The following is an 18,460-nucleotide window of genomic DNA, read 5'->3' on the forward strand; positions in this document are numbered from 1 at the left end:
TCCAGGTGGCGGGATGATGGCCAACCCTTATTTTCTCATCTTTCTCTGGTTTTTGTGGTTGTTGTTTGTTTTCTGGTAATTTTTTTGCAGAGCAAACTTATTTCTGTTGTTATTAGAGAAACAGCAATCCTGTTGATTCCTGTGGGATTTCGCTTTTCGCACTTCTGTATAACTTGAATATTTTATAAGGAGATTGTATTTGTTTTATAAACAAAAACAAAAGGCAGGCAGAAAGGCAGAAAGGACATGACCTGTGGCTAAAGCAGTAAGTCAGGAGACACTGCAAGGAGCGCCTGGTGGGGCCACGGCTCCGTAACCGGGACACGGAAACTGCGGTAAACGTGGGCTGAGCCAGCGACAGCACATTTTGCCTGTCATGTTCTTTCTAAATCTGACTTTTGTTGGACACATAGAATGTCTCCAGTTAATACCTCAAGTCGTCTTGGCACATTTGACAGAAGACTTAACTCCTTAATTCCATGAAGGCAGATTGGGAGCTCTAATTACTTAATTGAAAAAAGGTACGCACTTCAGGCTGCCACGGTGTTTGGGAATTAATCTTTAAAACCTGACAGTGAACATTAAATTCAATTAGGGAGAGCGATTAGCAAAGATTCTCCTTCCCTCACCCTGGGTACTTGAAGAAGTGGCTGACTGGTCTACACTGATTCTGACGCTATCGTTGTGTGTATATCAGCCAGGGGAGCCAGGTACGCATTTTTCACTGCAGAGGGGAGATATCGGACAGTTTACAGATTGATGGATTTCCTTAAACACGTTTCCGTGGCCGATTCAGGAGGCCTGGCCAGGAGAATCCAGACCTTTCCAGCTGCTGCTTTTGGCACTGGTGGTGACAGAGTTCAAGGTCTCCTCTTTCTTTGATTAGAATTACAGTCCACCCTTCCTCCCCCTCCCTCCTCCCTCTCCCCCCTCCCCTCCCCTCCCCCCCCATTCCAGTCCACCTGTCAGCGGCTGCTGATCACCGTCCGCTCCTCTTTCCGGGACACCCTTCTTCTGTTGTCTCCCCACATCGTTGGCCTCTTCTCAGACTCCTTTCCTGGTTTCTCTTGAGCCTCCCCCTGGCCCCCCACCTCCTCTTTGCTCTGTCTTCTACATTTATTCCCTTGGAGAGCCCATCCAGCTCCTGACTGAAAGGCCGTCTGTGGCAGGGACTTCCAAAGCCCAGCCTCCACCCTGGACCTCCCTCCTGGACATCACACTCAGACATCTCGCTGCCTGCTCTGTCTTCAGATCCGAGCTCCTGGAGTTCCCACGGTGGCTCAGCAGGTTAGAACCCACAAGATTTCCTCGGGTTGGAAGCAAGATAGGAGGGCGAGAGAGTCCAGGACAGCCCCCTAGGTTTGGGGCCCAAGCCTCGGGGGAAAAGGAGTTTCGGGGGTGCATCGGATGACGGGAGAAGCAAGTCTGAGGGCAAGAAGCCCAGGAGCTCAGCTTTGGCTTTTTGCTTTTTACCACACCTGTGGCACATGGAAGTTCCCAGGCTAGGGGTCGAATTGGAGCTGCAGCTGCCAGCTTACACCACAGCCACAGCCACGCCGGATCTGAACTGCATCTGTGACCTTCACCACAGCCCACAGCAGTGCCCGACCCTTAACCCCACTGATCAAGGCTGGGGATCGAACCTGCATCCTTACAGATACTAGTCAGATTTGTTTCCACTGGGCCACGACGGGAACTCCCTTCCATGTGTATTTTTATACTCTTACTACAAGTATGTAAATAAACATGATAGAGTTTTGCTTCATGTGTTTTTAAAATTGTGATGAAATACACATAAGAGTTATCATTTTAGCCATTTTTAAGTGTACAGTTCCATTAAGTACATTCCCACTGTGGTGCCGCCGTCCCCAGCACCCATCTCAGCGCTCTTCATCTTGCAGAACTGAAACTCTGTCCCCTGTCATCAAGCCCAGTTCCCCCACCACAGTCCACACTTCTACTTTCTACTCATATGATTTTGACTACTCTAGGAACTTCATATCCGGGGAGTTAAACTTTTATCTTTCTGTGACTGGCTTATTTCTTTTTTTTCTATATGTATAATGATTTTTTTTCCCATTATAGCTGGTTTACAGTGTTCTGTCAATTTTCTGCTGTACAGCGAGGTGACCCAGTTACACATACATGTATACATGCTTTTTTCTCACGTTATCATGCTCCATCCTAAGTGACCAGACCAGTGTAGTTGCCAGCGCTACACAGCAGGATCTCAGTGCTTGTCCATTCCACAAGCAATAGTCTGCATCTATGAACCCCAAGCTCCCCATCCCTCCCCCTCCTTCCCCCTCCCTTCGGGCAACCCCAAGTCTATTCTCCAAGTCCATGATTTTCTTTTCTGTGGAAAGGTTCATTTGTGCCGTATACTAGACTCCAGATGTAAGTGATATCATATGGTATTTGTCTCTCTCTTTCTGACTTACTTCACTCAGGATGAGAGTCTCTAGTTCCATCCATGTTGCTGCAAGTGGCATTATTTTGTGCTTTTTTATGGCTGAGTAGTATTCCATTTTGTATATATACCACATCCTCCTAATCCAATCATCTGTTGATGGACATTTGGGTTGTTTCCATGTCTTATCTATGTGAATAGTGCTGCAGTGAACATGCGGGTGCACGTGTCTTTTTCGAGGAAAGTTTTGTCTGGATACATGCCCAAGAGGGGGATTGCTGGGTCATATGGTAGTTCTGTGTATAGTTTTCTAAGGTTCCTCCAAACTGTTGGCCATAGTGGTTGTGCCAGTTTATTTCACTTAGCGAGATGTCTTTGAGGTTTATCCATGTGGTGGGATGTGTCAGGATTTCCTTTCTCTTCAAGACAGTGATATCCAGTGTGTACATCTACACACACACGTGACGTAGCTGTAGCACATTTGTTTATCCGTCTCTCCGTTCGTGGACACTTGGGTTGCTTCCACCTTTTGGCTGCTGTGAATTATGCAGCTGTGAGCCTTGATGTACAAATATCTCTTTGAGACGCTGGCTTTTGATTTTTTTCAGTATACACACACACACGTGGGGTTTCCGGATCGTATTGCAATTCTGCGTTTAATTTTTCGAGGTACAGCTATGCTGTTTTCCATAGTGGCTGGACCATTTTGCGTCCCCGCCAGTGCCGTGCCAGTGCTCCGACTTCTCCGCATCCTCAGCACACTTGTCATCTTCGTCTTCTCCCCTCCTTCCCCTCCCTCCCCCCTGCCCCTTCTTCTGATGGAAGCCATTCTAACGGGTGTGAGGGGGGTGTTTCATGTGTTTTAAAAACTTGGTGTCATACTGCACAGGTACGGCTTGTCTCATGTGTTCATTATCATCTTTTTACTGTGTAGCCATGTTAACCCTGTGTATCTCATCCATTTATTTTACTTTCTTTTTTCTGTGAGAGTCACGCTTATACACAGTTCTGAAAAAGCAGCGGTTCCCTGCGCTCTGCCTTTCTGCCATGAATTCCCGCTCCATTTTGAAGTCTTCTGGCTGTTTCTTCCGTTAATTCGGTCCATATTTCTGTATGTAAAGGGTGCTCCTTCTTGCATTTCAGTCTGAAACCCCAGCTGTTGGCCTCTAATAAGGGAGAAAGGAACTGAACTCTCTTAACATCCTTTGAAGGGGCCTCTTGACCTCATGTTTTCTTAATCATAGACAGGATGCTTCCAGAACTCTGGTCCTTTGCACTGTGAGACTGTTAGGATGTGGCAGGATGAATTTCCTCGTCTTGACAGAGAAAGCTGTCTTTAGGATATGGTTTGTGGAGGTGCATGGGTGCACTTGGGGTTTACTCTTATTGAGGGAAGGAGAGAAGGTTCGAGAATCCTGCTGGGAAGAACCATGTGCACGGCAAGCCCCAAGCAGCCCCTCTGGCACCGAGGCTCCTGCCAAGTGAACGCTGCTCTTTCACACACAAGGGGCCTCGCTTCTTGCAGTGTACAGTTCTGTACTTGAGGGCTTAAAAACATTTCAGAGGCCACTAAAGGTACCGAGGGCTTCCTGCCATGTGCCTTGCTCCCCGCGGAAAGCCAGCGCAGGAGTGAGAGACAGGTCCTCCTCTCCCAGGAAAGGACAGCTGCCCCTGCAGGCAGACATCGGCTCTCTGCCTGGTTGCAGACAGGTATGGCAGGCTCTTTTCTGGATTTTAGTCTTAAAGCAGGACCTGGGCGGATAGCCTGGCTTGATGCACTTGTCCACAGCGGGACTCAGAAAGCCCCGTCGCAGAGGACGGACGTGAGAAGTGCAGGCGAGACTGGGCTCAGACTGAGGACAGAGCGGGACTTTTTTTTTTTATTCATTTACTTGCTTATATCAGTATAACCTCATAGTTTCTTACTTTATTCAATGAATTATAATCCATTGCTATCATTATTTATTTTGATGCTCAAATTATCCCAAATTTGGCCAGTGGGAGCCCCCTCAAGCTGGCTCTGGGATCCTTTTTGACTGTTCTCAGCATTACTTGAACATTTCTTTGCTTTTTAAAACGTTTTATTGGTATATGGTTGCCTCACAATGTGGTGTTAGCTTCAGGTGTACAGCAGTGTGAGTCAGTTACGCATAGACACGTATCCATTCTTCTTCAGATTCCGTTCCCATCTTTGCCACGGCAAAGTATTGAGCAGGACTTCGTGGATGTGAGCAGGTGTGAAGGGCTGGGTAGGTGAGCAGCAGAGCACAGGCCATGCTGCTGTCCTGTGGGCTCCCTTAATTCCAGACAGAAATTTGCGAAGGGCTCTCTGGTGGCTGGCCAGCCCCAAGCCCTTGTTAGGTTTCCACAAAGAGACATTTACCATCTGGATATTGTTCGGATGGTCAAATGTTGGGAATCGAATTCCACTGGAGGACCGTTTTCCCTGTGCAAGGGAGCTGAGATGGTCCCCCAAGATCAGCCCCCCCCCCCGTTTTTGTTTTTGTTTTTGGCCACTCTTGTGGCAGGCAGAAGTTCACGGGCCAGGAATCCAACCTGCGCCACAGCAGTAACCCAAAGCCACAGCAGTGATGATGATGGATCCTTAACCCACCAAGCCACCCGGGAACTCCCAGGCCCCCCGCTGCTTATGACACCTGGTGCTGTTTTTGCCTTGTAGGTGTGGAACGCCGTGGACTCCGGGAGCTGCTTGCAGACCTACTTCCTGCATAGCGAGGCGGTGCGTGCCGCCCGGTGGTCCCCCTGCGGCCGGCGCATCCTCAGCGGCGGCTTCGACTTTGCCCTGCACCTAACCGACCTTGAAACAGGTGTGTTTCTCGGTATTGTCACCCCAGGCAGCCCCCCCCTCAGAGCTGGCCGTGGCGACGGCTTGCTCCCTGGGAACGCTTCTTCGCGCTCTGCAGCCACCGGCCGTAGGTGGTTTCAGAGCAGGGGGAGCAGGAGCAGGATCGGCTCATGCTCGGTGAGTGTGTTCCCAGGCTATTCGCCTGAAACCCAGACTCTCCACGGAGGGTTCACAGTGGGCCTCCGCCAGCCGCCCAGGGACAGAGCCCCAAGGTTGTCTCAGCCCCAAGCGGTGGCGCTGGATAAAGAAGTGGCTTTTTAATCAACTTCTGACATGCAATTTGTACTGAAATAGATTTAGCTTTATCACAGTGTCCTTTGGTTGGAATCAGTTTAGAATTCCTGTCAATTCACTGAAAGGCGGTAAGGCATGACCCCAGCTCATGAGGAAGGCCTGCGGTCGAGCTCTGCCTTCCTGCTGCCCTGAAAAGCGTTTGGGTGAGAGGGACTCGTGCTGCCCAGATCCTAAGGGGGCTCTTGACAAGCAGGACGAGAAGGAGAGGGAAGTCCGGGGGAGGAACTGTCTTCGTGGAGCGCTGCGATGCCCTGCATGAGCACAGACCCAGCCCCAGCCCGGGGCCGGGGTCCTGTCTGTGGCAGGGGCGAGGACAGAGCTGGGGGGCCGTCTGAGCACACAGCTCAGAGGAGACACAGGAGGGATTGCAGCCGGGTTGGTTCTCACCTCCAGCGTCCTCCTCTCCTTCCAGCCGCCTGGGGGTGCCCTTGTCGGCGGCCTCGCACTCCTCTGACTGCACCCCAAGTGCTGTCAGTAGGGGTGGTGACCAGGTTGATTGATGGTCATGTCAGCAGCTGGTCCTGTGCCACGGGCCTGGTGCACGACATGTCCCTTCTGTCAGCCACTGTGTTCCCCTCTCACAGGTGAGGAGACCGAGGCTCAAAGAAGCGGGTACTCGCTTGGGGTCTCGCAGCGGTGCAAGGCGCACGGGCATGTGGGCCACGTCTGCGCAGCCCCGCGTCCTGCTCCCTCCAGTGCTGAGTGTACAGCATCTTTCTTTGCAGCAAAGCGTTTCCCTGACTGTGATCTTACTGTGAGGAGCTCACATCTGCTGGGGACACAGAAGTGTAGGCAGGGGCTCCCATTGTGGCTCAGCAGTAACAAACCCAAGTAGTATCCATGAGGACGTGGGTTCGATCCCTGGCCTTGCTCAGGGGGCTAAGGATCAGGCGCTGCCGTGAGCTGTGGTGTACGTCGCAGATGCGGCTTAGATCCTGCATTGCTGTGGCTGTGGTGTAGGCCAGCCGCTGTAGCTCCGATTCGACCCCTAGCCTGGGAACTTCCATATGCCACAGGTGCAGCCCTAAAAAGACCAAACCAAACCCAACCAAACCGAACAAAAAAAAGAAGAAGAAGAAGAAGTGCAGAGAGTCCAGGTTGCCGTGCACAGGGACAGCATGAGATAGGAGCCGCGAGGACATCAAGCCTGGGAGACCAGGATTCCAGGAGGAGGCGAAATCCAAGCTGAGGCAGGAATGAGGGGACGCAGAATCAGGATGGGGGGAGGGGGCGTGGAAGGTGGAGGAAAGTAGGTTCTCAGCGGACAGGATCAGCGGACAGGACGGAGTTGTTGTGAGAACGTGACTCGCGTGGTGTGTGTGGGAATGGGGGAGCAGGGAGCCGGGGGAGGTGGGTCTAGGGGTGCGGGAATGGGAGCTGGGGCTTCATGCAGTTGCTAGCCTGTGGGCTGTGCACTCCCCAGGCGCTCCTCCCCCCTCCGGCGTCCCTGAGTACCCGCGGGTGCCTGCGCCCCCGCCCAGGAGTGCGGACGGGTGCTTTTCGCACGCTGGTGAGGCTGTCGGGTTAATCAAATAGGAGTTCATTTGATAACATTAATGGATTCCTAGCAGCCTTCTGTCATGATCTATCTTCTCAATCAACAGATGTTAACCAGACTCTGCCATGGTGTGTGTGAGCGTTTATGGAGGGGGGAGCAATGGGGGTCGGGGGGCTTCTGACATCTTCAGACATCCAGAGAGAGTCCTCTGGCCCGACAAGTTAGGGACTGCCACAGCAGGTGGCAGTAGGAGGCCGTGGCTGGGTTTGGAGCAGGAGGCTGGGGGTTCGATTTGCACTCCGGGCAGGTCTCCCTGGTAGCCACGGCGGCTTGGGTGTGGCCCGGGGTGGGGGTGGGGGGGCTGCAGGAGGGGCGGGGGCAGCTTTGCCCTGTTGGTCAGTGGTAGGACTTGGCTGGAGGGAACATGGCCTGGCTGGGCTCCCCAGTTCTGGTGTGCTGGGCGGGACAGGAAGGTGTGGCCCTGCCCTCAGGGCTTCGCCCCACCCCCAACACATACCTTCTGGGAATGGGATCCCCACCTGGTTCACCAATTGAAGGCCCACTTTCATTCATGCAGCAGTGACTTATTGAGCACCAACTGCATATAGGACTGTGCTGGGGCTACGGTGGTGAGCGTGCTGGACGTCCTTTGTCCATGGGGATTAGGGTCCAGGAGTTTGGCCTTGCCCTTGGGGAAGCCCTCCAGCCTCTGCACGGGGCCTCTCCTGCCGAGGGGCTTGTTGGTGTCTGTGTCCGGCCCCCTGGCTCATGTGGGAGCTCCCTGGGGGGTGGGGTGCATCTCCTGGAGGTCTTTGTGTCACCTGCCTGGGGCTGGGCCGGAGCAGCTGCTCAGCACATGTATGGATGAGACAGAGCTAAGGCCCTTGCTGGCTGGGCTGGGCTCCTCAGGGGCTGCTGGGGAGGGGTGGGGGCTCTACGCCCTCCCCATGCCTCATCTGCGCACCCCACCTGGCCTGGCTGTGCTGGGAGCTCTCTCTGCAGCCCCTGAGGCTCTCGGCCTGGTCTGACTCGTCTTGTCCTTTCTCGTCACTGAGTCTGGTCCTCTTTTTCACTTGATCTGCCTCTTTCCGCCCTTGGTGATTTGGCTTTTTCATTTCAATCTAATTAGAACTCCCTGCCAGGAGAAGGCAACGCAGGGTGTTCTCGCCGCAGCGCCGTGGGAATTAGTCACTCGGTGCCCATTGTCGTTAATGGGAATTTGGCGCCAAGGCCGTTTATCCTGATGTCCTCAATCAATACAGTTAAAAATCTGTGGATTCTAAACCGTCAATACCCGGCCTGAAACATGGAGGGCCAGCAACCTTTTATCTCGTTAATTTATAGTTCTGACGGGCTGTTGGCTTGTAGACCAACCATGAATCAACACTTAAATAAAATCTGCTCACAGATTAATTGTTTTTGGTGCTCTCGTTTCAGTCTGTAATCTTCCTAACAAAATGTCTCTGGCGCATTGGGCTGAGGCGGCCCCAGGGAGTGCTGGTTGCCTCCACCAGGGCCTGAGTGGCGCCTGCTCTGTGAGTCAGCTGTCCTGCCTTCTCAAAAGCCCCCAAAGAGCTTGCGCTTGTTCCCTTCTACGCACATTCCAGCCCCCCAGGTGTCACCCCAGCCGGGCTGGTGAGGCCTCAGAGGGAGGCGGGGCCTTGTTCTCAGCATTTGTTGGCCGAAAAGGGCGTGGCCCCTTCCCTGGAGCCCCCAGGGCCCTGGACGAGCAGGGAACCCTGACCACCTTCCTGCACCCGGTCAACTCTCCTGACGGGGGTCCAGCCCCTCTGGGACCTCCGGGTAGTGCCACCTGGTCCCAGCTCCCGGATGCCGGAGCAGCACAGTGCGACCGAAGGAGCATGGATGGGGTGCAGACGCAGCTCTAACACCTGCCCGAGCCGGGTGTCCTTGGGCAAGGTTTCTTCACCTCCGTTTCCACATCTGTGCAGTGGGCGGCCGTGCCCAGCGGGTGGGGTGGTGGAGGGAACTGCTGAGATCACGTACTCCCAGCGCCTGGTGACAGCAGCCCCTCGGCAGAGGCTGCCCTTCCCCTGCTCCCTCGCTGCCCTCCGGGGCCCTCCAGAAGGTTGGAAGTGACGGCCTGACTCCTGCTGAGCATCCAGAGGGCCTGTTGCTGGGCCCTTTCCCCAGACGGGGCAGCCTTGGGGCTCAGTTCCAAAGGCCCCACAATATCCCTTGAGGCTCTCCAGGGTGGCGCATGGTCCCCAGTGGGTCTGGGGGCAGACCGGCAGGAAGACCGCCTTTCAGGGCCGCCCAGCTTTTCCTCCATCCTTTGCTTCTCTGTGAGCAAACAGCCTGGGTGCGAGCCGCTTCCTCCCAGTGGCCTTTGTTTGGAGTGGGCGTCCTCTTCACTCAGACCCCACTGCCCATGGCCTTGCTGTCCCCAGCCCCGCCGGTTCCTCCCGCTCTGGGGTGCCTGCATGGTGGGGGTCTTTGGCCAGGAGTAGCCAATGGGAACTGGACCCGTAAATGGTCATTTCTCTTATTTTCCAAGAAGGATCTTCTGGTGCCTCCCTTGTTTTTGCATCAGGATCGGGGACCCACATCACAGACGTGCCACGAGCGAAAAGGGAGTGACGGATTGGCCAGGTGCTCCCGGTGGGCCAGGCCCTGGGCCCCACTGCCCTGGTCTCCGGTGCCCTGGCTGGCCTGTGTGGAGCTGAAGTGAAGAGGGATGTGAGCTGCTTTGCGCATGACGTATGTAGTCTCTACGGGCACCTGCGAGGCAGTGATTTTATCCCCATTTTATTGACCCAGAAACCGAGGCTGGGCGTGTTGGGTGATCTGAGAGAGGCCACGCAGCCGGCAGGGACAGAGCTGGGCTGCAGCTCCAGCAGAGGCTTTGACTGTTGAAATGCAGAGTGGATGCCTTCGCCATGTCTGTTTCTGAGCTGTGGGCCAACAGTTTGCTTAAGGCGACCCCAGGGAGCCTGCGTGGCTCTCCCCCGGGCGGCCCCTGGGAGGTGAGTGCCCAGACTGACCTCAGTTCAGCCCGCTGATGAAGTAACCGGCCGAAGGACGCTTCTCCAGCTCTCGACAGCCACCGCCCCAGCGGGAGAGACATTTGCCTGACGATTTTTGCAACGCTTGGTATAGGAGGAGGGGAAGCCTCCAGATGAAAAGCCGGGAGAAGAGCGTCAGGGGCTCCCTGGGCCTTGAAGGAGCAGCTGCACGGGGCCCCTCTCTGGCCTAAGCCTTCAGAGTCGTGGGCCTCTGGGCCTCGGCCTGGCCTTCGCCATCCTCAGGCTTTTGGGTACCATGACTGTTTCCCAGAACATGTTAGAGGCACCCTGTTAGGTGTCCCTCATGCACCCGAGTTGACCAGGAAGGTGAGCCCACAGGGGGCGCTGGCTGTGACCTGGGCCTCTTGCTGGCAGGCATTGTCCTGGAGCTCCTGACGGCGCCGGCACGTAGTGTGTAATGGCTCCTTTGGGCCTAGGGTTTTGCCGCTAGATCCAGGCAAGGAGGCTGCAGGGGGCTCCACCCCGCCGTGAGGTCTGAGCTGACGGGCGTCCCTGGCCCCTTCCCTGGAGCCCCCAGGGCCCTGGACGAGCAGGGAACCCTGACCTCCTTCCTGCACCCGGTCAACTCTCCTGACGGGGGTCCAGCCCCTCTGGGACCTCCGGGTAGTGCCACCTGGTCCCAGCTCCCGGATGCCGGAGCAGCACAGTGCGACCGAAGGAGCATGGATGGGGCTCTCTCATGGACTCCTCTGCCTTGCTCCTGTCACCTGCAGAAAGGGGTCCTGCTTTCTCCTAGGCTCGCTCCTTCCACGGTGCCCCTTTCCCGGCTCTCTTGTGGACATGTCTGCTCTCCAGGCCGTGTCCTGTCATCCCGGGCACCTGTCCCGTTCCCACCCTCGCTCTTCCCTGCCGCTCTGAGGAGTGTTTGTCTTCATCCCAACCTCACTGTCTCCCCCTCTTTCTATGTGGCCTTGGGGTGAGAAGCTGACCCTGGTTGTGGATATTAAATCAGACGTTGCGAAACTCGAGTCAAGCCCTCTGCCAGCCCCGTATCTCACACCTTGGAAAGTGCCTTAGCTATCCTTCCACGCCTCCGCAAACATCTGTCTTGTCATCCGCTTCTAGTTAAGCTTGTGCCAACTCTCTGGATAAATCAAAGGTGGTTTTTAATCAACGGCACTATTTCATTCATTACCATTATTGCACAGCGGTGAGGGTTTGTCTCTGTGTGTGTTTAATTGCAGCTGCTCTGCGGTTTGGCTCCCTTTGTAGGTAACAAGAGCTCTGTTGACCGACCCCAGAGCCTAAACACGCTTACGGCTTGTTCGTTGCCCGCATGGTGACTTCCAAGCCCCAGAAAACCAACCTAAGTTGTACCTTTGGGACACACTCTGTTTGCAAATTAAAAACTTTTTTTTTTTTAATTTTGGAAAACTCAGTCTTGACTAGTTAATTAAATGCCGTGGCCAAACTTGATGTAAAAGAAACGACAGCAACTACTCTATTTCCTCTGTTACAAGAATTGCTGTTGTAGCTGCTGTGTGTTGGGCCTGTCATTCGTCTGGGGCTTGCTGTCTTACATGCATTATTTCTAATTCTCACAGCGGCCCCTGAAGGTAAGTTTTATTGTCCAGATTTCACATCTTAGGAGCTCATGGATCGGAGAGGATTGCCAGCTGATCCAGGGACCGCCGGCTGATCCACGGGGAACGTGCCGACGGCAGGCCTGTCTGACTCGGGCCAGGCCCTCCCCAGGACTCTGCCTGGTGTGCCAAGATGGCTCTTGTTTCTGATTCGCAGAGCTGGATTTGAAAGTTAGTATGCTCCTTTTCTCGTTAACTTTGAGTCAGGATGGTTAAATTTACAGCTGGCTGAATACTTCCCAGAGGATGCGTGTAACGATATTGATTTTAGCGAAATGAGTCATATACTGCCTGCCTGGGAGCACAGGCTCAATCACCACCAGCCGACAACAGCAGCCCCCTGCCAGCGTCTCCCCTCCATGCTTGGGGGTCTGTGATGCACACAAAAAGCTGAGGAGAAGGAAAGGTCACGAACTGCTCGAGGCCGGGCGAGGTGGGGGGGCAGGGAGCTGGGCTCCGGGTCACCCAGGTCCAGCCTCTCCCGGTGTGGCTGAGCTCGGGGGCCCTGGACGGGTCCTCACCTCTTCCGTTTGCCCTGCCGACCCTCTTATTACTGCCACCCACCACACGGGGCTGTGGCGTGACACGTGCAAGCCCCCCCCCTCCCCGTGCCCCCCAGGCAGGCCTGGAGGTGACAGGTGCCATCTCCCTGGAGAGGTGGACATGAGCTTCCCTTCTCTCTCCCGGGAACCTGGACTTGGGTTCCCCTGACCTGTACGGGAACGGGGCTGGACCCTCAGGGACCTGGAGCCCCGCATGGGGACAGGGGTCCCACAGGGTAAGCGTTCAGATGGACAGGCAGTGGTCACCCCGGGGAGCTCGGTGTCTTCACTGGAGAAGGAGGGGACGACCCTGGAGGAGCCTGGCCGGCGCTGCCAGCTGCCCTGTGCCAGCAATGTTGCTGATGGTAGGCAGCAGTAATAAGAGTGCCAGGAGAACAGATTGAGTTTCTGCATTCTGTTTTAAACATGGTTTTGCTTTAATGGCAATTTATAGTTTATTTGTATCTGTATTGATTCAAGGAGAAAAAGAAGCAATTTTTCCTAACTCCAAGAGGGTCTGAACAGTTCTTCTACTGGTTGAGTTCATTATAACAAGATCAATAGAGCCAGTGTTAGTGGATTAAATATTTTAAAATTCAATTTCTTATAAGCGGCCTACAGTGAACAAGTGGAATTTTCTATAAACAAACATGTAAACAAGCCAGATGGTCTCGAGGTTAAAGGTGAGGTACCGCTAACCATTGTGCTTAAGGCAGTGTCACCCAGGAGGGGACGTGATAAACAGTGCACTCCACTGATGGAAAGTTACAGAACAGAAGCAAATCTGACACGAAAGGACCTTCGCCTCCCGTGTGGCTCACGCGCACTGTCCAGATACCTCCTGATAACTCTTTGCAGCCTTTATCCATGTCTCTTTAGCAGAACGTGAGGGCCAGCCTGGGGCGTTGTGTTCTCAGAGCCTCAGAGCCAAACTCAACATCCTTCATCTCTCAAGTCCCTGCTGTTATAAACGCATAACCCTCGGTTTTAGCTCTCAGTTTAACTAAGGATGGAGTCAGTGACTCGAGGTTTAACTTTTTCAAACGGTGAGACTCCCTTTTTGCTGCCAAGCCCTCTAGAATGCTTTCTGGACCACGCTGCTTATAACCTCCCGACAGCCCGATGCTCATGAGGGCAAGGGACACAGCAGTGAAAGGGGCCTGCCCAGGGTCCTGCCACCGACAGTGACAGAGCTGGGGTGGAGCCCGGGCCTGTCTGCCTCTCAACCCCCCTGCTGGGTCGCCTCTGCCTGGACCATGGTGCTGGGGGTGGGGGTGGGGGGGCGGCCACGGCTGGGGCCCTGGCTTCTGATCCACAGTCTTACCTAGTGTTTCCCATTAGGGGTCTGTGAGCTTATTAAAAAATTGGAGGCCTCCTTCGGTTTTGGACCCTTTTAACAAAGAAATACAGTAAAGGCCTAGTTATTATAAGTAAAAGTAGGCAAAAGACATAAATTATAGCTTGTCTTCTAACTGCAAAATTTTCGTGCTTAAAAGACACAGGTTCTTTCTCAGCCTCTTCAGGGGCTTGAGGATGCGCACCCAAGTCAGAAGGACCCTTTTCCCAGCAGGAAAGTTCAGTCGTTGTCTTTGAGCAGCTCAACGTGCACGTCTCCTCTCATCTTTTCTTTCTCCCCTGTGTTGGCAAGACTGTATCACTGCACTTTTGGAGAAAAGCATCGCTAATTCACTGCCTTTTCTGAAACAAGCATATGGTTCTATGCTATGGTCCAAGAAACAGGGAGAGTTTTTTTTTCTCCAGGCAGATAGAGTTTGTTTTTCCTTTTGGACTTAAGGGTTGGCAGTGAATTGCAAATGAGCAAGAAGTCGGCATCAGGCGCCCTTGTTTCTGTCGGGAAGAGACTCCGGGCCTTCTTGCGGTGCGGGGGCCGGAGCAGCATCTGTGCATCCTTGGCTGCACAGGGGGTGTGCGGATAGCCCTCCCCCGCAGCCCCATGGCTGGAGCCAGGCTCCCGGGGCCAGTGCCGCGGGCACCAAGCCTGCGCCTGGCTGCGCACCAGTACCGCGCCGAGCCCTGGCATGGGTAGCCGTGTGGGGACTGGGCAAGCAGCCCTCTGCTCCACGCTCGCGTGGGGTGGGGGGTGGGGCTGCTAAATGGGCACGTCACGCCTGGTATCTGACCACCAGCTGTAGCAGAAGAGGCTAGGAAGCATTTGGGTTCTAGACAAGTTTGGGGAAAGGAAAAGAAGAGGGAGAACAAGGAATACCAAGTTCCCGATTGGATTTCTTCTTGGGAAGCAGTTGTCTTGGTTTACCTGAGAGTGTTCCTTGCCTGTTGATCCAATGAGAAGGACATAGCACCCAGAGCACTCCTCATGCCTTTATTTGTTTATTTAACAAGTGGAAGTTCCCAGGCCAACAATCAAACCCGAGCCACAACAGGGACCCGAGGCACAGCAGTGAGAATGTCGGATCCTTAACCCCCTGAGCCACCAGGGAACTCCCCTGATACCTTTTCAGAAGAGTTCTTTACTAGTTAGAGAAGAGCATTAGGACAGCAATACTAGTAAGTGTAGGAAGTTGGAACAGCTCATTTCATGGTGGTGAATCACCTCTTCCCCATCTTTGCCCATCTCAGTCTTTCTTTAGTACCTTTGTGACTCAAGAACAGGTGTCAAGCACTGCCTCTGTGGCCACAGCCTGCTATCGGTAATTCCAGCTGTGAACGGCTTTTCGACGTCCCACCCGGCAGGGAGCCACGTTGGTCTTAACTGCTCTCCTCAGGCTGGACAGCTGGGCTGCTGTTTACCACAGTCAGTGCCGCGACCCAAATTGGCCAGCTCTTGAGAGCGTGGTGACAGCATCGGATGACCGTGGAAATCTCAGTGTGTCGCATCTTGTCACAGAATAGTTAAGGGGCTTGTTGAGCTTAAAGAGGTATAGAATCATCACTTAGGAAAAGTCAAGTGCTTCCAAAATTTTCTCTGATGACAAGAGACTGCCAGTCGTAGCCCCCTAGAAGATATTAGGGGGAAAAAAATCAACGCACTTAATCATCATCCATCAAGGTAAAGGTGATGCTTCCGCAGAGAAGAAATCTGTACTGTGAAGAAAACATTTTGAAAAACGGATGTTTTTGTTTTTATCATCCTGTAGCTTTGGTTGCCAAAAATTATGTGACTGTGTCACCCATTAAGAGCTTTAATCCCAGCACTTAGCCTGGGAACAGTGTTTTTCTAATCTGCTTTAAAATCCTGCAAATGAAAATTTCAGTACATCTGGAACTCTGTTGTTAAAAATATGAGAATGCAGTAATGCCTTCTGATTAGTTGGAGGAGCCATTATTTGACATTAGGGAAAATGGAGCTTTATTAGCAAAACGTTCACAAAATCCTTGGCATCCGCAGGAGATGAACGTGGAAAATGTCCCCAGGGGTAACCATCTTTCACCGGGGTCCTGGCGGCGCTGGAAGGAGGCTCTGGGGCTCTGACACTTCAGTGCATGAACTGAAGCTATAACCGGGCTCCCTTTTTTTTTGGCCGAGGCGTGCAGAGGTCGGATGTAGGATCTCAGTTCCCAGACCAGGGATTGAACCCCAGCCACAGCCGTGAAAACACCGAGTCCTAACCACCAGACCACCAGGGAACCTCCTGGGCTCCTTTTGAATCACGGAGTGACACAGCCTACATTAAAAAAAGAAAGAAAAGAAAAGAAAAAGAAAAAGGAAGTATATTCAGTACTGTTGCTCTCACTAAAAATATTGTAACTCATCTGGTTTAATAATTTCAAAGAGGTTTGTTGGCACTCTTAATAAATGGCATATTAAAAAACACATATATATATTTTGTCTTTTTGCCTCATCTAGGGCCACTCCCGCAGCACATGGAGGTTCCCAGGCTAGGGGTCTAATTGGAGCTGTGGCCACCGTCCTATGCCAGAGCCACCAGCCTACGCCAGAGCCACAGCAACACGGGATCCGAGCTGCGTCTGCAACCTACACCACAGCTCACGGCAATGGGGAATCCTTAACCCACTGAGCAAGGCCAGGCATCGAACCCACAACCTCATGATTCCTAGTCGGATTCATTGACCGCTGTGCCACAACAGGAACTCCTAAAATATATTTTAAAATGTTGGTTATTTTATCCTGTCTCCTTTCAAGTATTCTCTTTTTTCTTTTGGTAATTGTTTTCATGTTCTTAATATATTGATACAATCACACACTGTGCAGCTTTAAACAAACATACACGTGTTGGTGGTATGTGCCTGAGGGTTTCTCACGGCTGGGATGTGCTGTCAGACAGGTTTGGAGACCGAGAATCTAAGCAGATTGAATTTATCGAGGCTTCCGCTGTAACTCTCGAGAACACCAGCTGATGACTATGCTTTCCTCCCCTGGCGAGCTGGTGGAGCACTTAACTAAGCGTGATCCTGAGCATGAAGCACGGCAGCCTTCCAGGAGCACCTCCTGCATCGAGGAGCTGAGTGCACTTCCTGGTTCCCATAAGAGGAAATGATGCTTGAGACCCGAGTGTCGTATTGGTCTCCGGCTTCTCATGTCCCTAACTGCCCACTGCATCAGTCCAGGGGATGAGTTCCCAAGGGTCAGAGGCAGTCCAGTTTGTCCCTCCTGGGCTGTGGCACCATCTTGAGGAAGGCAGGCTGGCTTTGGAAGCCAAGAGACCTGGGCTTAGCCCAAAACATCTGTTCTCCACGCACCCCGAGTCTGACCTGTTCTGATTGATGGACATTTCTAAACGATGGATATTTTTATGGCTCGCCGCTAAGAGAGCTCAGTGATAAAGAAGACATGTTCCACGGCAGAGGCAGGCGTGTGCATGCAGACGTGTGTACGGTGTCCAGGAGCGCTTGATAGCAGTTTCAAGGGGGTGTATAAAAGACAGTCCACGCCAGCCCCTGCAGCCTGCGGCCTGAACCATGGTGATGTCACACTCACATTTATCACTGAGGCCGCTGCTACCCCGTCTGTCACGCTCTGTAGCAACCCCCCCACCGGGCTCTGTAGCAAACCCTTGGTGGCTTATCACAGGGTGAGACGGTACGGTGCTGATCCTAAAAAGAATCCCTTCGGAGCCTTCTGCGTTCGGTCTGCAGACACCCAGGGAAATAACCTCCTTAGGAATCATGTGGTTTGGGGTGCATTATTTAATTTCCCCCAGCATTTCCTTTTTTCAGCCGCGAAGCTGCGGGATGATCATGTGCTTTAAGTGAGTTGAGGTGGACAGGGTTCGCAGAGTGCCTGGAAGGTGATGTCTGTGGATCCAGCTGTCTTGTCTATCCCAGCGGATGGGTGAGTTCAGCTAATCCAGGGCCAGGTGGCCAGGGACAGTGAGGGCAAATGCTGCTGCTGTCGAGTTTCCAAAAGGTCTCCATGGGCCGCCTGGGGCCCAACGGGGCTATGCTCTCCCTTGGCTCCATGCCAGATGGCATCTGAGTTTTAGGATATTTATTTTCAGAGTTCTCATTGTGGCTCAATGGCTTAAGAACTTGACGTAGTGTCCGTGAGGATGTGGGTTCAATCCCTGGCCTTGCTCAGGGTTAAGGATCCAGCGTTGCTGTGGCTGTGGTGTAGGCTGGCAGGTGTACCTCCAACTTGACCCCTAGCCTGGGAACTTTCATGTGCCGCAGGTGTGGCTGCAGGAAAAAAAAAAAAAAAAGATAGTTATTTTGCCATCTTGAGTATTTTCTAGCCCTCTCTTCTCCTTTTGTGTTGTAGGAACCCAGCTATTCAGCGGTCAGAGTGGCTTCAGAATCACAACCTTGAAATTTCACCCAAGAGACCACAGCCTCTTTGTATGTGGAGGTTTCAGCTCTGAGATGAAAGCTTGGGACCTAAGGACCAGCAAGGTAACACCCGTCTTCTGCCCTTGGCTTTCCCACGAGAGCTTCCTCGGCAGTTTGAATGATTGGGGGCGGGTCGGCATCTGTCGCTAAGACCCTTGAGATGGGATAATTACCTCTTAGTACTTAATCAGTGCGAAGCATAATTTTTAGATGTTTTGAAAGAACATTCTTGAGTTGTTAGACGATTAAAGCATCATAGGTGCAATTCTGTACGGGATTTCACTGAGAATATTTATCGAGCACCTACTGTGTGCAGATGCCCCCAGACATTGTAAAATGATTTGGCCGTGGATTACTCCAGGGAATAACACATGGACACAAATAAGACTGTGGAGAAGTGCTTTGTGAGTGGACAGGGCGGGGGCAGCATTCAGAGGGGTGCACTTGCGGCTCA

At 53.0% G+C, this 18,460-nt stretch overlaps 1 protein-coding gene across 7 annotated transcripts in view; it reads left to right on the forward strand.

Moving 5' to 3' along the window:
• WDR25 (WD repeat domain 25) overlaps positions 1 to 18,460 on the forward strand; it is a 144,377-nt gene that overhangs the window by 80,452 nt on the left and 45,465 nt on the right. For all 7 annotated transcript variants that reach the window (XM_047795965.1, XM_047795966.1, XM_047795964.1 and 4 more), the window contains 2 exons: positions 5,091 to 5,238; positions 17,939 to 18,069. In XM_047795965.1, the coding sequence (XP_047651921.1) occupies positions 5,091 to 5,238; positions 17,939 to 18,069 (279 nt within the window). The remainder of the gene's footprint in view (positions 1 to 5,090; positions 5,239 to 17,938; positions 18,070 to 18,460) is intronic.

The sequence above is a fragment of the Phacochoerus africanus genome, chromosome 9 (assembly GCF_016906955.1).
Source record: "Phacochoerus africanus isolate WHEZ1 chromosome 9, ROS_Pafr_v1, whole genome shotgun sequence".
Lineage (NCBI taxonomy): Eukaryota > Metazoa > Chordata > Mammalia > Artiodactyla > Suidae > Phacochoerus > Phacochoerus africanus.